At 45.8% G+C, this 20,627-nt stretch overlaps 1 protein-coding gene across 4 annotated transcripts in view; it reads left to right on the top strand.

The window, feature by feature from the left end:
• Positions 1 to 20,627, top strand: part of DPF3 (double PHD fingers 3) — a 261,509-nt gene that overhangs the window by 187,416 nt on the left and 53,466 nt on the right. For 2 of the 4 annotated variants that reach the window (XR_005018713.1, XR_005018712.1), the window contains exons 8-9: positions 9,817 to 9,945; positions 12,823 to 14,204. Coding sequence is in view for 2 of the 4 variants with exons in the window: in XM_036842792.1 (XP_036698687.1) it covers positions 9,817 to 9,945 (129 nt within the window). In the remaining 2 variants the exon portion in view is untranslated. The remainder of the gene's footprint in view (positions 1 to 9,816; positions 9,946 to 12,822; positions 14,205 to 20,627) is intronic. The other 2 variants (XM_036842792.1, XM_036842791.1) reach the window with 1 other exon arrangement.

Genomic DNA, 20,627 nt, shown 5'->3' with positions numbered 1-20,627 from the left:
ATACCATCACACTGAGGGTTAGGGCTTTAACATATGCATTTTAGGGGAGAAACAATTCAGTCCATAGCAGGCAAATTTAATCTTCAAAACAAACTTTAGCTGTTTATGATGTTATATGGAACCCCCCTTTACAAATTCTGCTTGAGACTTTAATTTGTAAATGAGTTTTGCTCTAGAAAAAAATCACACATCACTCAGTTCAATAATTTTCCTGCATCTTTCTCTCTCATTCTATATCTCAGTCTTTCCAAGCTCTTATATCTCTTTCTGACCTCGTTCTTAAAAAAAAAAAAAATAATGCTGTACCTGAAGTGAAAATCCTAGGACTAATCCTTGGCTCTGTTTTCCTTCACCACCCTTTTGGCTCCCCCTCCAAAATATACCCCGAATCAGTTTCCGTTTCTCCATCCCTATCACCACTGGCTCTTGTCTGGATCATTGCAACTTCTTTATTAGTCTCTCTGCCTTCGTTCTTACCTCTTATAGTCTTTTTTCCAAGGAGTAGCCAAAGTGGTCTTTCAAAAGTATAAAATAGATTATGCCATGCCATGCTCTCAAAACTTTCATCACACTTGAATACAATCCAAACTCCTCACCTTGAGGGCCTGCATTTTTGCTTCTCGAAGTGTGGTCAGCAGTATCCACATCACCCGGGACTCAGGTGATCAACCTGTCCAGGTTGGCCCAGGATATTCCCAGTTTTAGACTGAAAGTTCTGTGCCCTGGAAACACCTCGGTGCTAGGCAAACCTGGATGTTTGGCTACCCCACGGGGAAGCGTGTAAGAAATGGGGGCTCTCAGGCCCTACCTGGACCTATGAATCCTAATCTGAATTTTAATGGGACCCCTAAGTGATTTATTTGCACAACACTCAAATTTGAGAAGCCCTTGCCTCCAGGGCCTGCTGACCACTCTGACTTGACTTCCCTCGGGTGTGTTGTTGTATGTGCCCGTGGCAGGATAGTATCAGGTGGGCCAGCTAAGAGCCATACTGCCTGGGTTCAGGGCCAACGTAGCGTGACTTTAGACAAGCTTCCTCGTGCCTTAAGTATCATCTGTGTAAAGTCAGAACACTAGTGCCTCTGTATCATAGGGTTATGCAATGGTGAAATAAATTAATTCATATACAGCACAGCACTAACAGATGTGTATGACACAATGTGATATGACTGTCACATGTCTCATTAGAGCCGTGGTCCTCCAGCTTGAGCACATCAGAATCACCTGTTCCTTAAAACGCAGACTCCCGGATCTCCCACCCCAGAATTCTGGATTCAGTAGATCTGTGGTGGAGGCCTAGAATTTGCATTTTTAAGAAGTCACGTGAACTATGTGAACCACTGCCTTAGAGAAATCCAGCTTTTGAAGACCGATGGCCAATCTGTGTTTCCCTTTAATTCTTTTTACTTTTGGATGCACCGAGTCAGGTAACCAGGAAACAGGTCGCATTGTTAAATCTGGGGGGAGAAACTTGGTTTTCATTCTTTTCCTAAGGCCCTGTCCTACCACGGGCAAATGTCTCTGTGGCTCCCAGCACCCGCTTCCCGGCTTGCTTTCTGGGTGTGTTCCTGGTCTGGGCCCTCATCTCTGGGCTGGGCTGCCTGTCAGCTCTGTGGTCCCTTGACTCTCTCCTCATCCTCAGGTCTGATGCTTGAGACTCAACCTTTTCTTTTGCCTGAGTACTGCTTTTTAGTCTGAAGAACATAGAAAATGCTGGTCCCTTGTGGACTGATGGGGTTGACATACCCGAGTCCTGTGGAGGTGGTGGTGAGGAGGGCTGGAGAGGGGCAAGGCTGAGCAAGAGAGGAAGGGAGCTTGCTGAATTCTGACATCACGATAATAATATCCTGACAACTGAAGCAGACGAGGCTTATCCTGCTCTACAGCACTGGGATGTCCTGCATTTCTCTCGGGAATGACACCACTTCATTCACAGCCCTTTTGACATAGCTCCTCTCAAGTGAGACGTTTTCCCCCTCAACTGACTCATTTGGTGGCAATAACAAGTTGCTACACCAGGGCATGAACTGACCCATATGACCTGCCACTGGAAAATGGAAACATCTTGTGCTTTCCTTAATCAGCACTGAGAAAAGTAATCAACTTTGCTTAGTCTTTTTCTCACTCTTCCGAAGCATCAGTAACAGACCTGGGGTTGCTGGCCTAAGGCTGGAGCACAAAGGACATTACCGAAGGGTCATGTGACCATCTAGTCCCGGAAGTAGTGACCTGGTGTCCAAACTCCTGGCAAATGGCAACTCTAACCAAATACATCCATTAAGATGGAGACATCAGTGTGAGCAGACACGTGATTTCTGATTTTACAGCACAGTGTCTTGGAGTAAATATTTACAAGGTGTGTGTCTAACGGTATGAGTTTTGTGTTCCATAAAGATAGAGGAAAAGGAGATAGGTACAAGGAAGGGTGGGATGACTGACACACATTTAAAATTTTTAGAAAGATTCTCCAGCTACCAAAGCACATAGTAAGACAGGGCCTATATTCTCACGGGCCGGTTCAGGGCTCCTGGCAAGAGACCAAACGTGAGGTTCAAGGGGCCCTGGGGGCCAAACGAATCGGGGAGTTCCTAACTCCTTCCATCCTGGTTTTCCAAGAAATGCCTAAGGGAGAGGATTCCCGCCGGAGGGCAGACCCACTGGCATTCTCCACCACCACTTTATTCTCTCCAGTGGGCTCCCCCACTCTTTATGTTGCTTCTGGCCCTCACTCTTTTTTTTTTTTTTTTTAAATAAATTATTTATTTATTTTTGGCTGTGTTGGGTCTTTGTTGCTGTGCGTGGGCTTTCTCTAGTTGCGGCGAGCGGGGGCTACTCTTTGTTGCAGTGCGCAAGCTTCTCATTGCGGTGGCTTCTCTTGTTGTGGAGCACGGGCTCTAGGCGCGCGGGCTTCAGCAGTTGCGGCTCGCGGGCTCTAGAGTGCAGGCTCAGTAGTTGTGGCGCACGGGCTTAGTTGCTCCGCGGCATGTGGGATCTTCCCGGACCAGGGCTCGAACCCGTGTCCCCTGCATTGGCAGGCGGGTTCTTAACCACTGCGCCACCAGGGAAGCCTTGCCCCTCACTCTTTATGTCCCCTGTTATGGGCAGGACTGATGCTGGCAGTGCCTTAGGATGGTCACTCAGTGCTCAGGGGACACTTTACATCCACTGAATTCCTGGTCTTTCACTTCCCTTTGCCTGGCAGTTGTTTTTTTTTTCCCCTCCCAAAAACCTCTGTGAAGATTTGCCATCCTTTCATTAAGTATTTATTGTCAGCTCTGTGTCAATCACTGTGCCAGGTGCTGGGGATTCAGAGATTAAAGACACCGCTCCTGCCCTCAGGGAGCTCACGGCTAATAGGGAGAGAGATGTGTACACAAATATGAAGAAAGGATGAACGGCTGAGTTCCTCTGGGTTTGAAAAACTTCGCTCTTCTTTCGCCCTATTATAATCCTCAAATAATAGGCCTAAAAGGGGCCTTAAGACATCATCTAGCATATTCTCTTGCCTCTAGATGGGCCTGCCCTCAAACAAACCTGGGCCAGGGACACCTTCCCAGGTGCAGACGCCTCTCCAGAGAAGCCTGCTTCTGCGACCGTGCCTTTAACTGCTGAATCGCGCTCGTGTCCAGCTTTCTGGTAGCATGCACTGCCATTTCAGCTCCTTCTGTCTCCTGTTGTCTTTGACAATACGGTGACTTAGGCCCATCCATAAACCCAAAGGCTTATTAAATCAGCCCTCGGCCTTCTCGTCTCCAGGAGGACTAATCTCGGGGCCTGGAATCATTCTGCATTAGCAGTACCCCCTCCTCAGTCCCTATCATACACTCACCCTGTGCTCAAGGCCAGGTGGCAGAATGGTGCGTGAGGTCTGACGGTCATGTGCTGAGTGGACCCTGGTGTTCGTTTCCCCCCACCGGGCTCCCCAGCTGCCCCGCCTTCCACATTCAGGGAGGAAGGCATCATTTGTCTTCCCTCTGGAGCCCCAGGGTGGGACCAGAGTTGCTATTAGGTGGCCAAGAAGAACCAGCCTGAATGGAATCCCAACATGTTTATTCCTTGGATCCGTGGGATTTATTTTTTCATCAGTTCTAGGGAAGCAATGAGAAAAGGTGTCAGGCCTTGGGGATAATTTATATGAGTAAACACGTAAGGCGTAGGGCGAGCAAGAGCATGAGAATTAAGGCCGTTTATCCAGGCTTGGAGGCTCTGTGTGCCCTCTGGTCCAGCCTTCCCCACAGTCTTTATCTTGCCACTTTAACCCTCTCCTGGCTCTGCTCCACTTGGGCCCAGCACGGATCTCTTCACAGCCTCGGCCTTCCGCTGCCTCCCCCGCCCCTCCCGGGTCCCTCATTAAAGGCTGGGTGGAAGGGAGCAGGCTTCGGCGGTGGCCTCCAGCTGAGGCCTGCTCGCTGATTCTGAAGGGAAGGCACGTTGGCTCCCCGCCTCCCTCCCCTCCCGCCCCGTCTCCGCAGCTTCCTCCTCCAGCCTGGCCTGTCCAGTGTGCCCTGTGTGGCCAGCCTGAGGCTGCCTTCCGCTCTCCGTCTTTTCCTTTCCCCTTCTCTTTACTCCGTCCTCCGAAGATGCGCTCTGCACCGCCAAATGGCACCAGGCTAGGAGGCTTTACACTTGAGAGATGAAGTAATAACAGGTGGCAAGACCAGAGGCTGCCGGAGCCCAGGATTCTGGTTGCCATGGCAACATGTCAGACCCGTGGAGGGACGGGAGCTGTCAGCCGTGGAGGGTGGTGGAGGAATGAGCGAGGGGAGCGAGGAGAGGCACAGCGCCTCCTGGAGGGCTCTTCTCTGTGCCCCTGGGGTCCCCGAGCGCTGCACACCCCTGCTAGCAGGCCCTGGGGAGACAGCTGCTGGCCTGGGGCTGGGGTCAGGCTGGGTGGCGGGCACGGGACATGGCACCACGTCTGTGCACACCAGGCCCTGGCAGGCGGTCGGAGCGTCTGCCCAGGATGTGAAGTCACGCTTTCGTGGATGTGCCATGGAGGAGCCTAAACTTCTGGCTTGCTTCCTCCTTCCCTAGGACACTAGGGCTGCAGCTCTGGTCTCGGCAGAAGCAGGTGAAGGGCTGTTGCTTGTGCCCAGCCTGTGCCCACCACTCATTTTCCTCTTGAGCAGCAGGCGTATTGCGGCAGAAATCAGGCTGAAAGGGGAAAAGACAGCCCTGTCTCGGGGGTAGTTCAGGAAGATTTGGGGCCTTGTTTGCCCTCGACACGTGGCCTGACTGAAGTAAAAAACCCTGTAGTATGGTCATGTGCCACACTGCCGTTCCAGAATGACTGCTCACCCTTTCCCGGGTGTGCTGGTGGGACTCTGTGGGGCTTGGCTTTTCCTTTCTCTTGGGTTGATTTATTTGAATGTTCCCTCCCACCTTCTGTTATTATTATTATTATTTTTGGGCATTTCCTCATGAACTTTGTTCTGATTTCCATTTTTTTTCCTTTGAGCTTTTTAAAGTTATTCCCCTCCCGCCCCCCAGGTAAACTCCTAAACTCTCAAGGCTCACTTTAGTTTCTCAGCAGCTTCCTTGTATCACTTATATGATCTCAGCCCATGAACATTCATCAACAGAAAACCAAAGCCATCATCGCGGATGCTGCCATTGAGATACCACTCGTGTCTATGGCCTCCCCGTCATCTTGCTCTATAAAGTGGGACTCAATTTCCCATAAGCGGAAGCAGAATCTCTATTTAAATGCACTTGCAAGGTCTGGGCAAGCTTCCTATTTATAGTTAAATCCTTTTTATAATGACCTCATAGACGGTGCCAGGAAATTGCTCACGGGTGGGTCAGGCCAAAGGCCAATAAAGCCACGGTGTGAGCTTTACTTAAAAAAATTCCTTCATGAGCCTCTGGAATTCTTTGGAGAAGTGTTTTCACGGAGTATATGACAATAAATGGGGCCACCAGGATGGATTACAGTGGTAGAGACATTAAACTTAAGTTCAAAGGGAATTTCCGCTTCATCAGGCCAATCTCAATACTTTTTATCGCTTTGGGCTTCCCAAATAAAGTACTGGGTGAATCACGTTTATGAAATATTATATATGCAGCGTTGGCTCTGGACTTCCCAGAGGCAGAGAAGTGTGATTAGAGACAGAGTCTCTGAGGACACAGACAACCCGGGGGTGAATCCCGCTTCCTCCACTTCTTAACTGGGGCTTGAAGCCAGCCCCTTAATCTCTTTGGGCTTCAGTTACCTCGTCTGTCAAATGCTCCCTACTTCACAAAATACTTGTGAGAATCAATGAAATAGTGTGTGTAAAGCATCACTGTAAGATCTGTCACCATTTTGTAGTGTCATATGTGTCTGTTTCTTCATCTTCTCAAAAAACAGTTGAATGAGGGGGCTGGGTGGGTAGGCACAAACTGGTGTCCCCTTCTCAAGAGACAGTGAGTCCTAGTCTTATACTTTTCTTGTAAGTCTGTGTACAGGACGATGTCTCACCTACCATAGTAGGGAATAGTACAGTGTTGTTCTTCCAGCAACCCAGGGCTCTCGGCCACCCACTCTGTGTACTCTGGGAGCTAGACATGACCCAGGCCAGATGACCGACCATTCATTTGGACGTGGACCAGCTCTTCGTTTTGGGGACTGGGGAAATAAACCAGGCAGTGAGTGATATTCAGAGTGACAGATAACTCTGCCTCAGTCCCCCTAGGAGGAGCTCCCGAGGCATCACTGGGCTGCCTACCTACCTCTCTGCCATCCTTTTCTAAGCCATTCATCTCACACATCATTGTTAACCATTTCCTGTGTGCAGGACACATAGGTTTTCCAGCAATGAGTTGGATGTGGTCCCTGATCTGAAGGAGTAAACCACTGAATATGGGGTGATGAGGCAGGTGTATACACGTATAGACAGGCGAAGGGTCATAGAAGCAATGTCAACAGCGTGTTCTCCCTAAGGCCTGACTGGCCATTTCTGGCTGGGGACTTGGGAGAGCTCCATGGGAGAACCCTCACTAATCCTAAATACCCCAAAATGTACGAGAACCAGAGGTGAAAGCTATTGATTAGTCCATCCCATGCCATTTTACCAAGATGGAAGGAAGCTTGAGCTCGCTGTTGTGAGAGGAGAGTAGAAACTGAAGTGGAAAGGATTTCACTGGAAAATGAAGTCTAACTGCTCACTATCACTTTCTACACTGGGCCCTTGCTGGACTAAAATGGTACCCACTCACCTGGCATGTCACAACTGTACACACCAGGGCCTGCAGCTGGAAGTTTATCACCATTTTCATCCCTTTGGCCAGGAACTTTGTATAACCAACAAATATATGCGGAGACCCTGCTCTGCTTCAGTCTCCTCGGAAACTTCTCTTCATCAGATGAATTAAATTCTCTTCCATTTAGTCTTTCTCCATAGGATTGATTTCTCCATCACTGTCTGCTTTGCTCTACTAGATTGTTTCTGAATTTTTTATTTCTTGCCATATTGGAGTCCCTGATTCGGTAGGGTGTTCCACCAATGGTCTGTTGGTGGTGAAAACTGTAGAATTATCTGGGCATTCTTATACTCTATATTCTACTTCTTCATCCTCATAAATCACAAGGAATAGTGTGTTGGAGGAAAACCAGATTCTTTGGTTGCTTAAAGATTTTGTGAAAGGGGAGAAAATCTGACATAAAAGGGAATTCCGAAGAGAACAGGAGACAGGTGATGAGACTGGGCTTCCTGAGAGGTTTAGTGTGATGATATACATGGGATTCTTTGATCACTCTTCATGCAGGAAGCTACCTAAGTTGTGATTGGCATCTCCACATTTTATATCTAGTTCATAGCAATCATGAAACTTAGCTCTGTTTTACACTCAGCCCCTACATTTAATATAACCCACTTCTTCTTACTGTTCATCTTTTGATTGATTTCCATGATAGTCGCTTAATCAGGAAACCCCAAGTTTATTTGCTTCATAGACATACTTGGATTTTCTTGAGAGAGTTCTTTTTTTTTTTTTTTTTTTTTTTGATGTGGACCATTTAAAAAGTCTTTATTGAATTTGTTACAATATTACTTCTGTTTTTTGCTTTGGTTTTCTGGCTGCGAGGCATGTGGGATCTTAGCTCCCCAACCAGGGATTGAACCTGCACTCCCTGCATTGGAAGGCAAAGTCCCAACCACTGGACCACCAGGGAAGTCCTGAGAGAGTTCTAAAAATGGTTAAGATGGCAACTGAGAAAGAAAGAAGAAAGGGACTTCTTTCTGGATTTGGGCAGTGAAAATTTTATAGGCAGAATAAAATTTTTGCGGACGTCCTGCTTTTTGGAGATTATTTGCAAAACCATTCTGTATGACACACATCCCTCTTTGAGATGCAGTGACTGACGAAGAAAAACCCACACTCCGCAGGCCACAGGGTGTGGCCCCCTCCTCTGTCTGCCGCAAACAGCCCACATTTTTCTTGCAGAGAATTGTCTGCCTCCCTGAAGATGAAAATCAATGACTTAGAAACTGATTAAACAATCCAAATAGCAACTGATAAATGGATTAACCCTCTATAATGCAATTCTGTGAGCTTTTGTCTTCCGCCTTCCCCAGGTAAGTTTTTCTATTCCTAGAGGCAAAGCAGAGGCATGGAGGAAGCGGAGGCCAGGGGGAATCATATTAAAGTCCGTGAATCCGTTTATCACTTACTGTCTGGATGGTATTTCTGCTCACATATCTGCTTCCTTTTACAGATTTGTACCCTGATGAATGTTAGGCAGTGAATAATGAAAGATAGGGGCAGACACTGGGGATAAGGGGGAGGAAGATACCCCGGTGGTTTAGGCTGATCCCATAAACAGAGAGACTTTTCTTCTTAGTCACAAACAGGGAGCGTTAACATGACAAAGAAATGTCCACAGTAGGGATCAAAAAACAAGTAAAATGGAGGCATTTCTTCTCATGCAAAGAACCTGTCCAAGGCTTTTTAACCAGCCCCTAGACACTGAGATTTCAGGGCTTGAGGACATGTGCTGTTTTCACAAGACTTTGTTTCTAAAATCGTGTCCCAAGATATTCCTTTGTCTTTGTGTAGGGCCTTTCCGTAAGGGTGGCTTATGAAAGTCTTAAGCCTCAGATATGCTCACTAACTCACCGTTCAACCCATCTCTGGTATGAGGCTGAGCTAAGTGTTCAATTCTGGTTCTAGGCACTTGGGGTCTGCTGATGAACTAGTCCTGGGTGCTTTCCATGACCAACAAGTCTGGACTTCAGGGAGATGGGGCCGAACAAGAGTGGACACCTGTGTACCTGCCCACATGTGCATCAGGGTCCCCCAGAGCCTCTTCAGGGTCCTTCCTGCAAATGATCCCCCATCAATGCTTCTTTGTTTTCCTTTTCAGAGACAGAAGGAATATCTCCTAAACAAGAGCATCTTTCCCAAGGGCAAGGCCTAGGTAGTGACCTTTCTCTCTCCCTCTAGTCACACCACCGTTGATGGTTACCATCTGATGTTTGGGTCCCAAGGGCTCGTTGTTCAGGGATGAGAGAAGTTCACTTGATTAGTAAGGCCTTCTGGATGCTTCACTGATCCAGGGATACAATCAGAAGAGCAGAGTCGTTTCTATAAAAACACAGAGCTGACAAATATTGCACTCAAACTCAGCTCTGGATGGCTTGCAAGACATTGGTACGGTTGAACCGAGGAGAATCATAAAGAAAACTCTGCCCAAGTTAACAACTTGGTTGTAACAAAACCTCAGATTCTAAACTTCATATTCTTTCTGGAGCAGATTCTGCCATACCGTGGGAGAAGAGGGGCCAGTGGAGACTCACCAGAGCCTAACATTGGATTTTTAAAAAAATGTTTTCACAGCCCAGAAAGGACCGGATGGGACAGTCATTCCCAATAACTACTGTGACTTCTGCTTGGGGGGTTCTAACATGAACAAGAAGAGTGGGAGGCCGGAAGAGCTGGTGTCCTGTGCAGACTGTGGACGCTCTGGTGAGTGTGACCCCTTCTCGCATCATGTGCCCGTAGACCAGGAACTCTTCCACTCGCACTTCTCTGCCATCTTGTGGGGGTCAGGGGCTGAAGGGTGGGTGCAGAAGTGACGGTGATGATACTTCGAGTGGAGACGGGTTTTCAGGTTATTTTGATTTGTTTCTTCTTGAGGCTTAAGAACTAGAAGTTATTCCCTGGGATCTGGGGAAAAGGGAAAGAAGAAGGTGTGGGCTTTTGTCTGTCCGGCCTTTCCGTGAGGTGGATATTTCTTTGTGTGTGTTGTTGTGGACGACAGTGAGACAGTGTGGAAACACCCGGAGACACAGGCAACGTGCTTCCTTGTATCGGGTGACGTGCCCGTAACAAAGAGGTGCGTTGGTTCTGCGGAAGTGCCCGGGGCAAACCGGAAGAACGTGGAGACGTGAATACTGGGAGAGCAGCTACATCTGGAGCTGTGGGGGGCACAGACCCCTACGCTCCTGGGTAGCTGCATAGATGCCACCCCATTGGCCACTCATCCCATTTTCTCATGCGGAAAGCAAAAGAGAGCCCGGTCGATCAAGGAGGCAAAGGACAGGTGTTCTTAGGACTCCTCTGCAGTTGACTTGGGATGTTTTGAATTTTCATCTTCAATCTATTCAGAGACTAAAATTGGTCTTGTTCTTCCATTCTTAGAATGAGCACAGGTCTTCAATTTTTGTGCAAGCTGTTGTTTTGCTTTTCAATTCCATTATTTTGCGCTGGATAGTGGTTGGCTTTTCATATTGTTTTATGTTATAACGAGGCCAAAGTGCAAGGCAGGGAGGAGAGAAGGTTTCAGACTCATCTTTAGTCTCATCAACTGCTGACTAGTAGGTGAAATACAGTTTGGTTGGGCGGTTGCTTCCACCAGCCAGGAGTCATGGCTCCTTCCCACCTTTCTACCCAGCATCTGTTCTACTCCTAGTCATGAGAGAAGGCCTGAGATGACCACACCCGGCTTTACTACAGCAGCTCAGTTCTTCCCTCGCTCCGTCCGCAGACCTTAGCTTTGGTCCTTTTGTATTTGGTTTTGGGTTGTTTAAGCTTTAAGACTGACTTGAACAGCAAATCAGTAATTGGAAAAGCACTGTGGTTTTTACTGCATACAACCCTCTGCATTTAACCCTTAAGGACCCTGACAGGGTGGCCCATCTGTGCAATTCTGTCAATTCCTTTACTTGTCAAATGTGATACCTAACGTTGAACTTTTTATCCTACTGGTGCCAGCTTAGAAGAGAGGGCCCATGTGATAGTGGAGGGATTTAGATACTCAAAAAGAAAATGAAACAAATGAAATTCACTTCAGCATTTTTAAAAAGCAAGCGATCAGACAAAATCTCTACCACCAGAAACAAAGTTACTTGGTGGCATGATATTCTAGGCAGAATTTTATGGACTGCTATGGATTTGGGATGAGTTAGAGAGGGCAGCTTCAGAATTCTCAGTGAAAACTTCTGAAATTTCTCCTCTCCCTTTCCTACAAAAGACGGGTACTTGAATCTGATCCATGGGGGACCAGAAGTGGGCAGTTGGTTTTTTCTATCCAAAGCTTCTCTCTTCACAGCCTTTACTCAGCTTATTCTTCCCAGGATCTGTCTGCTATGTGACTCAGGGGGCCATTTTATACCAGCCTAGGTGTTCTCATTGCATTCGCCAGGGATTAATTTTGGTGGATAATTTAGTCAAGGTCTGACTCTGATGTTCCTGAAATAGTCAACACTTTGGGAATAAACAGGTGGCATTAGCCCATGGGATATGCTCATTAAGGCAGGTGGGCCAATACTTCTCTAGGGCCTCCCTGGAGTCCTTCCAAGGAAGAGTGTGGAGCTTGGAAGAGCTGTCTTTTCCTTCCTATCTACCCCACTACCTACTTTTCCTGGGATAAAAAGTGAGATTCCGGAAATTGGCACCCTAAGTGGTGCCTTATGACCTCATCGGGGGCAGTCCTGGGGCCCATTTGGAACATGAAAAAGTTTCTACCGGAGTTTTATAGACTTCAGGATACAGTCTTTTATTCGGCTTTTCCACCCCTATTTCCCACTTTCTCAGTGCTCTGAGTTAAATTTGACAACCCTGGACTTTCTGGAGTAACTCAGACCTGGGTGTGTTCAGGGCCTGGTGTGTGTGTGTGCATGCCTGTGTGCACACACGCGTGTATGTGTATGCGCACGTGTGTGGGTGCAGATCACAGAAATGTCCTCCAGTGGTTAAAGAAAATGGGAGACTCTTTTATTACCTACCACTTATCAGACTTTGCAACTTCTTTTTGCTTTCAGTGCAAATGAACTACATGGTGTAAGGGCAGAATTGAAAGGGTATGGAAAGAATGGGATTAGAAACGGGTAAAAATAAAAATAAAACGGGTGGAGGCTTAACCACCTTGGCCGGGTTATCTGACAGCAATACCTTTGTAAAGCTGACTGTCAAAGCGAAGGACAAACATTGTGCAAAGAAACGCCAACTGAAAACACCAAAGAAATACCAACCAGGCTTAAAAACCACCAAGGAAACGCATTGTCTGGGGTGGGTTGAGCGAGCGTGCATGCGAATGTGTGCCTTCTGAAGAGAAGAAAGAAAGATCGTGGTTGAATCTTGCGCTGTCAGAGCTGTGGACAAATATATTATGGTAGAGATGATGCCTTTTCAGGGAGGGGAGAAGCCTTTTCCCTGGAAATGTTGGCTTTGTCCCGTTACCCCAAACCCCTGTCACCAGGTGACGCACCCAGTTAATCCCTTTTGGTGTGAAATGGTTTATGATTTTGCTATTAAGAATAACACTGTAATAATGTAATAAGAATATTAATAATGCTGTCTGTTGCTTAACCCATGTGCTGATATATTCATCATACATGTCAGCTCATTTGGGAGGAGAAGGCAGGAAGGAGAAGGAGGCAGCGGCCGCAGCACGCACCACGGAGGACTTATTCGGTTCCACGTCAGAAAGTGACACCTCAACTTTCCACGGCTTTGATGAGGACGATTTGGAAGAGCCTCGCTCCTGCCGAGGACGCCGCAGTGGCCGGGGTTCGCCCACAGCAGATAAAAAGGGCAGTTGCTAAACGCACGGAATGGACTTTCTGGGCAATTAGCCATCACCCTGTGACTTTGGTCATTGCTCTGGTTCTGATATATATATTTTTTTAATGAAAGACAATTTAGGTTTTCCCTTCATCCTTGCTTTTTCCTCTCACTTTCCACGTGTCCCTCCCCCCCTTCCCTTTATTTAGGGTACATACAGCAGAAGCACAGACTACTGAAACGAAACAGAACAAAAGAATAACAGTCCTTCAGAGAGATGGCATCGTGATGTACTATTTATTTTCCATAGAAATGGGAAGTTAGGCGGATTATCTCTTTTTTGCGGGGGAGGGGATCTTTTTGACATGAGCAGAGTTGATTTCCTCAGTTTTCCTATTTATTGGCAAAACGAAGAGAGGAGGAACATTGGGTTTGGAAACAAAGAACCAATAACGTTAAAAAATGATTTTTTATATCTTCTAGCTATTATTAGAAGCAGGCCTTTTTTTTTTTTTTTTTTTTGAGACAGAGAGAGAGAGAAGGGAAATCAAAGAAATTGAAGTAATATCCTGTTTAGAAGAAAGCCTGTATGGGGGAGGATTTCCTTGATGGGAGAGGATGGCACTTTGTACCCCACGGAGCTGGTGGCTCCCCACGGCAGACCCCCTCCCCATTTCTCCTCCCCCGACCTTTCCATCTTCCTCCCTGCTTGCGAGAACATGCCAGCAGTTCCTGAGAAGCCGGGCAGCCCATGTGTGGCCCTCATCCTGCTACTGGGCCCTGACCTGCAGAGCCTGTGGGATCCTCCTTCTCCGTCAGCCGAGCTGCTGTTTTGTTGTTGCTGGTTTTTTCCTCACTTTCCTCCTGGTGAAGAGAAATTTCCAAACACAGGAATGGAGTATAAGCAGAAAGTCGTGGACTCAACAGTGACCACACCACCCGAGGCCGCGCTCATGGAAGAAAGGACGTTACTTCACAGTAGATTTCCCTCTCCCCTCACCCCTGTTTAAAAACGTATAAACACCCATTGGATGATCAAGTCTCCCATATTTCTTCTATTTTTTATAGTGCCCTCCAGGCACTTTGTTTTATGTTTCCAGTAGCACCTCCTGAAATAAACCAAAGCAACACTTGCTCAAGGCCCCTGGGGTGATGAAGACCATCCACCTTGTTGGCCAGCCGGTCCCAAGGATGAACAGCTGTGCGGTCCTAGTCAAAAGGTATGTCCCGGCTGACCTGTCTTACAATAAGGGAAAACCATCATAGTTGTTTTAAGTTTATTCCTTCTTTCTTTTTTTCCTTTCCTCCGCTCCTAACTTGTCTTTTGTTTTTCTGGGTTCGGACCCCCTTATTCGTGTGGGAGTGGCCACTGGAACATCTTCTACCCAGCCATCTGCTGTCTGTGTGTGCATGCATATCTATGTGGGCCTGGGCCTAGGTGTGGGATCTGAGGCTTGCTTGGGCTCTGGGAGGCTCTGTGTGGAGGATGGTGGACTTCTGGCTTCAACTGCAAGAGAAAACGGCTGGGGAGTGCTTGGCTAAATCTGCCTTTCTTGGCCATACCTGGAAGCAAAAAGTCCAGGGAACTGAGGTTGGAGTTGGCTGCTGTCCTTGAGTAGAAATCGAGGGGACTGCATGTCTAGGGTGGAGTTCCTTGCTCCAGTTACCAATTCAACAGCCAGGGGGATGCATCCAAATCAAAGAAGATCTCTGATTAGGCACAACATTCAACCTCGTTGATATGAAGATTCTAAACTCCCACTGAATGTGGTCAGGGTCTCCGGCCTTCATGAGGGCGTAGGTCCAGAGATGTAGGCACTGCCCTTTGGCTTGGGTTGGGAGATCCAGGAGGCCGCCCAGGCAACAGGCTGTAAGTGTCTGGGAAGATCTGCTTTGACAATCCAGCCTTTGCAGAACCTCACGAATTAGACCCCTCATTAAAATAACAAACCAACCCAACAGAAGAAAGGACCAAGCAAAGAAACCCACAGATGGACTCCTTGTGCTTCCCTGGTAGCCTGAGACAGACAGGGCTTCCACTTTTCTCCTGCTTGGAATGTGTAAGTGCTCTCCTGGGCGTTTGTGCTCAGTTGTGAGAGGATGAAAGTAACCACCTCACCTACTTTGAGGATGTTCTACCTAATCTGTATGTGGCCCTGTTCCTAGGAAATATGGCATAAACCTCCAACATTGTAATATTCCTACATGCTCACGTGTGTGAAAAAGCCAGCGTAGTTGGTTCCAGTTGGTTTCTGCTTAGTGGATACAACCTGCTCTTGCTGTCGTCCTCCACCTCTTTACTTCATCTGTTCTGTTACTTTGACTCAGACATTGGATTCACAGCATTACGACTTGCTCTCACTGGTAAAATGTGAGCTTCTACATTAATAAAAATATGTCCAACCAATCTATACTGTCATTTGTAATCTTGGATTGGGTTTGCCAAAAAGTTCATTCGTGTTTTTCCGTAAGAGCGTATGGGAAAACCTGAACGAACTTTTTGGCCAACCCAACAGTTGTTTGTAGTCCTGAAATTCTCAATGACAGCTTGACTTTGAACTTGAAATTTTTGAAAACCCACATAATCAAAACAAATTATAAAAAGTCACCTAATTTCAGAGTCTAGCTTGGGGTTCTGAGGGAGAACTAATAATGAACTGTCTAAACAAACTCCCATGGAAAGATTTATCTGAGGATGGCTATTGCTTATCTGTTTTAGTTTGACTAGTATAGCTTGATCTTCAGTGTCTCTTGCTGGAGGTGGCAGATGTCCTCATCTTTCTCAGTTGGTGTAGCCAAGGTGAGCACAGTCATGCATCTTAGCATTGCCTGAGTACCTTGTCTCACCTTGCTAATAGTATCTTTCAACAGACTCAAAATTTACATCCTTTAAAAAAACAGGAAAAGAACTGGAAGGGACTTTGAAGATAATCAAGTTCAAATCTTTCACTTTTCATTGAGAAAGGTCAACCCGGAGAGACTGAGTTACATTTGAGAGGGTAAAATGGACATTGCTTTGGAGGAAAATGTCTTAAGGGGAAGGAAGAAAACTCTAAAAGGAGGCGTAGGAGGAGGAAGCTGGCTTTCCTGGATTTCCATATGCCTTGATGGTCACTGTTATATCTTCATCCTCCGTTCTTTATATAACAATGGCCAAACATTTATATGCCAGGTCTTGTTCTGTTTCCCCTGGAATAGTTCATTTAATCCTCTTGACTACCCGTGAGATAGGTGCTTGTATTATCCACAGTTTACAAATGAGGAAATTGAGGCTTAGTAATTGAATGTACCTGAAGCCCTGCAGCTAATAAGGAGCCAGATTTTGGTCCTTGGCAACCTGACCCCAGGACTTATACTATTTACTTTTGTTATTGTTCTATGCTGCTCCTTACATATACATGGAAAAAGAATATATACATATATATCTCCCTTCCCTTTTCTCAGGTCCACCTGAGAACTTTAAAAGGTGACTTTATTAAAAGCAATTTCAAAACTGAAGAGTAAGCAATTAGATCCCAAAAAGATAATTCCAATTAAAATTCTATGCAGAATTTTATAGAGAGCTCATCTTCTAGATCATCATTTCCAGACATTCCCTCCTGATGCCTATTAGGGACAAAGATCTACTTTTTTGCGACCTCAGAAATTGCAAGAGTTGTGTGAGCAGTCAGCGCATCTATCGTTTTGTTGTTGCTTTTGTTTTGTTTTTGTACTCAAATATTAATATAAAATAAATTAGAATCATCAGGATGAAAATGGTCTGACTAGTTTCCTTTATCATCATCTCAGTAAAGCACCACCCCAAATCCTTCAGAAATGTCACCTAATTTTCTGAGACCTAGCCCAAAGATAGGAGAATCAAAGATAATAGAACTTTCTAAATTTGTTGCAACATCCAAATCCCCTGGGGGGAACTGCTGATGTAAAGGTGATTATCGTTGTTGTCTACCTGTTGTTTTTTCCTACCTAGGACAATCTAATCCTTTACATCTGTTACTGAGACTATGTAGAGATTAGACCCTCTAATCACCATTAACACTGGGAGTGAGAAATACGCATTTAATTTTTTAAAGGTACTTTAAAGTCACTAATGCAATTTGCTGCTGGTATTTTAGAGAGAAGGATTTAATAAAAATATGATGTTCACATCAATAGTGTCCCTTTAAGTCTTCCTGCTTACTTTGCCTCTCTCTTTGCACCTAATGGGTATTGCCCCACTGCCTTTATATAGCACTTGAGGGAACACAAGATCATTACTTGGGGAGAGAACTAAAGACTGTTTGGAGGTTCTCACTTCATGGTGGAATAAAATTAATTAATATTATCCCAATATGCCTCCTGTTACATCTGATGAATATGGTCTTGAACTTGTACTTAAAGTTTGAGCAGACTTCATGTATTAGGAATTTTTCTGTGGGGGACTTTGTTCAGCCATTGGAAGTGAAGTTACTTGTGTATTTTCTGAGTGAGGCATTTTTGATCCAGTGAGTAGAAGCCTAGAGTAGAAAAGTTCTGGGTTCTGGACTCAATTCCTATGTGAGTTTGTTTCCGTGTATCTCTGTCACGGTTTCTCTATCCCTAGGATATGGACGTTCCTTACCCTATCATAATATATAACCAACATTACCTCACCATGATTCTTAAAACAACCCCATGAGGTAGAGTAGATGTTATTTATTTCCATTTTGCTTATGAGGAAACTGAGGTTTGATCAGGTTAAATGACTGGTCTGAGGTTCCAGGGTCAGTAGGTGTTATCTGGGTCTTCTAATACTCTTTCCTCAGTCTGTACTGATGTCTCCACAGATCTCACTTTGAAGATTTCTTGAGTAAAATTAGTCAAGGGCTTTGAGGTCTTTCATTCAAAACCTTACTGGATTGAGAAGAGGCACCTGATGCTGTAAAACCAAACCAAACCAAAAAAACCCCAAGCTATTATCATCTTAGAATCCTGTCGAGAGGTTAGGTCTAAGTCTTCATGAACTTTCCCAAAGAACTGAGGTTGAGCTTTCTAAATGGGCAATGTGCTGATGGTGACATCAGGGTGGGGGTGAGGGTGGGAGGGGTGAGGTGGCAGGGAGTGAACACTTCAGGCTGTGTTTTGTTCACATACCCAAGTACTTCTAACACTGAAACATGGAATTATATGATACTGTTGCACTTAATAAAAGGGATTTCTGACCATTTACTCAAAATAACAGTTTAGGAAAAAACATTCAGCTTGATTGATTTACAAAACAGCTGAGAGTGATAGAAGATCCCTGTCAGAACTAAACTTTACCAACTTTTTCTGGCTAAAAAGCATTGGCAATTAGGTTTCCAAAGTATTTCAACATTGGTCCTTAACCAATGACTAAAACTTAAATTTTTTTTTAAGTTTTGAAATAATTTCATACTTAAAAAAAACTTGCACAAATAATACAAAGAGTTCCCACATACTCTTTACCCAGATTCTTCAAATAACCACAGTACAATGATCACAACCAAGAAATTCACATTGATGCAATACTACAATCTACAGACTCTATTCAAATTTTGCCAATTGTCTCACTCATGTCCTTTTTCTAGTCCAGGGTCCAATCCAGGATCACATGTTACATTTAGTTGTCATGTTTTCTTAAAGTTCTTTAATCTGGGGTAGTTAGTTCCACAGTCTTTCTCTGACTTTCATAACCTTGACACCTTTGAAGAACACTGGCTATCATTTCATAGGAAGTCCTTCACTTTAAGATTGTGTGCTGTTTCCTAATGATTGAAAGCAGGTTATGCATTTTCGGTAAGAATACCACAGAAATGAGCTTGTATCCTTCTTAGTGCATAGTATCAGGGGGTTCATGATTGATTTACTGCATTACGAGTGACTTAGAAATTTGGCCTTAAGCTGAGGTTCAGGCTAGTATGTTTGTAGACCTTGGAGGATAATGTTTTCACTCATTTTATGGCTAGGGACTGAGTAATAGCAGCTCAGCCCTGTGAAGGATAGGATGAAATTAAACATGGGGCCAGTGGATTTATTTGCAATCTAGTTGGGCAGACTAGATATTCATAAGTAGTTAAAAATGTGTAAGAGTGTCATGGGGTGGTATGTGATTATTTTTGCTGGGAATCACAGTAGTCAGGGAGATTTTCTTAGGGGAAGCCATCCAGATCAACAACGAGCTCTAGCTTGACTATTTAATCTGTAGGCAATAGTGTCTGTTGTCAGAGAGAATGGAGATAGAGCTCAACAAAAAGCAAAGCTGGGAATCACAACCTGAAACATGTAAAATGTAAAATGGCAAAAATCACATTATTTTTTAAAAAGTGCTTAAGTATTGTTCTGTAGCATTTTGTTCATGTCACTAGGATTAGTGCTTATTACAACATATTAGGCTTTTTTTGTAGTCTTTCTCATCAAACAGATGCTGTGTTCCTCGAGGGCAAAGATGATGTCATTCGTGTCCCTTGGACAGTACCCGACACCATTGTGCCATAATTATTTGTTGAAACAAACAGAACTGAGCAATGTTTCTGAGCTAATTAGTGGAAGGATTTAGTGTCTCATTCTATGCATAGTGGATGCTCAAGAAATTTTGTTGGCAGAAAGGCTGAAGTCGTAGCTGGACACAGCATCCATTGGTCAAGTGAGGAGGTAGATGAGAGCCAGGAGGCAGTGATGTGGGGTGGGGGGAAGTGAATGAGGACGTGAGGATGGGGTGAGGGGGAAGTTGAAGATGTGTGGAGGGATGGAAAGTAAGCCTCCTGAAGGGGACTGAGAGGAGGAGACCAAGACATAGCAGGACATTCCCAGTGGCCTGCAGTTGGCCCAGAAAGAGAAAATGGATTTAGGAGCAGAAAGTTGGGAACCAACCAGGTATTTTCTAGATGGCTTAAATAGGGCAGAAGAAGACTCTGTGTGTGTGTGTGTGTGTGTGTGTGTGTGTGTGTGTGTTGGGGGGTCAAAGGTAGAAATTTGAGGAAATGGAAAGGGCATGGGGTATAGTTATGAGACAGACTCACCAAATGAGCAGCAGAGGGGCCAGGGGGTCTGGGGCATTGGGGGAGGGACAGGAAGACTCCTGGCAGGTGGTGAAAGTCTGACTGAAAGCCCAACTTGGCAGGTGCTCTCTGGGAGGTCTGGAGAAAGGCCAGCTGGTTCTGTCACTGGAGTGAAGGGGCTGGAGGAGGTGGAACAGTGAAGAGATGAGCACGAGGGAAGGGGAGGGGAGCCTGGGAAGGGGCAGCAGAGAAGCATATCTGAGAGGGAGACAGAGGGATGGGATAGGATGGAGAGGAAAGAAACAGGAACAGGTGTGGAGGGAGGACTTGGTGGTGGGTGGAAATGAGGCCTTTCTCAGCCTCCCTTTGAAAGCATAGGTAGATGGGTAGCTTTGGAAGTCCATCTAATCCAGTCCTATACACCTGACCAGTGAGTCATGCCTTGGGTACTAGGAGAGATAGGGGATGGGAAGGGGAGTTTCAACTTGGAAGAGGCTGATTGGCTCATTTGATTTTGAACTTTGTTCCCTGCTGGCTTGGCCGCTTTCCAGTTGGACCCCACCCCACCCCGGCCCCCGCTTTCCTCCTTCCCTCGCCACTCAGAGTGAGCTGGACACTCTTGGGGGCACCTACCTCTGCCCTCAAGAACTGCTTCTAGGGTGAAAT

The sequence above is a fragment of the Balaenoptera musculus genome, chromosome 2 (genome assembly GCF_009873245.2).
Source record: "Balaenoptera musculus isolate JJ_BM4_2016_0621 chromosome 2, mBalMus1.pri.v3, whole genome shotgun sequence".
Classification (NCBI taxonomy): Eukaryota; Metazoa; Chordata; class Mammalia; order Artiodactyla; family Balaenopteridae; genus Balaenoptera; species Balaenoptera musculus.
This window is presented reverse-complemented; position numbering and strand designations above follow the sequence as displayed.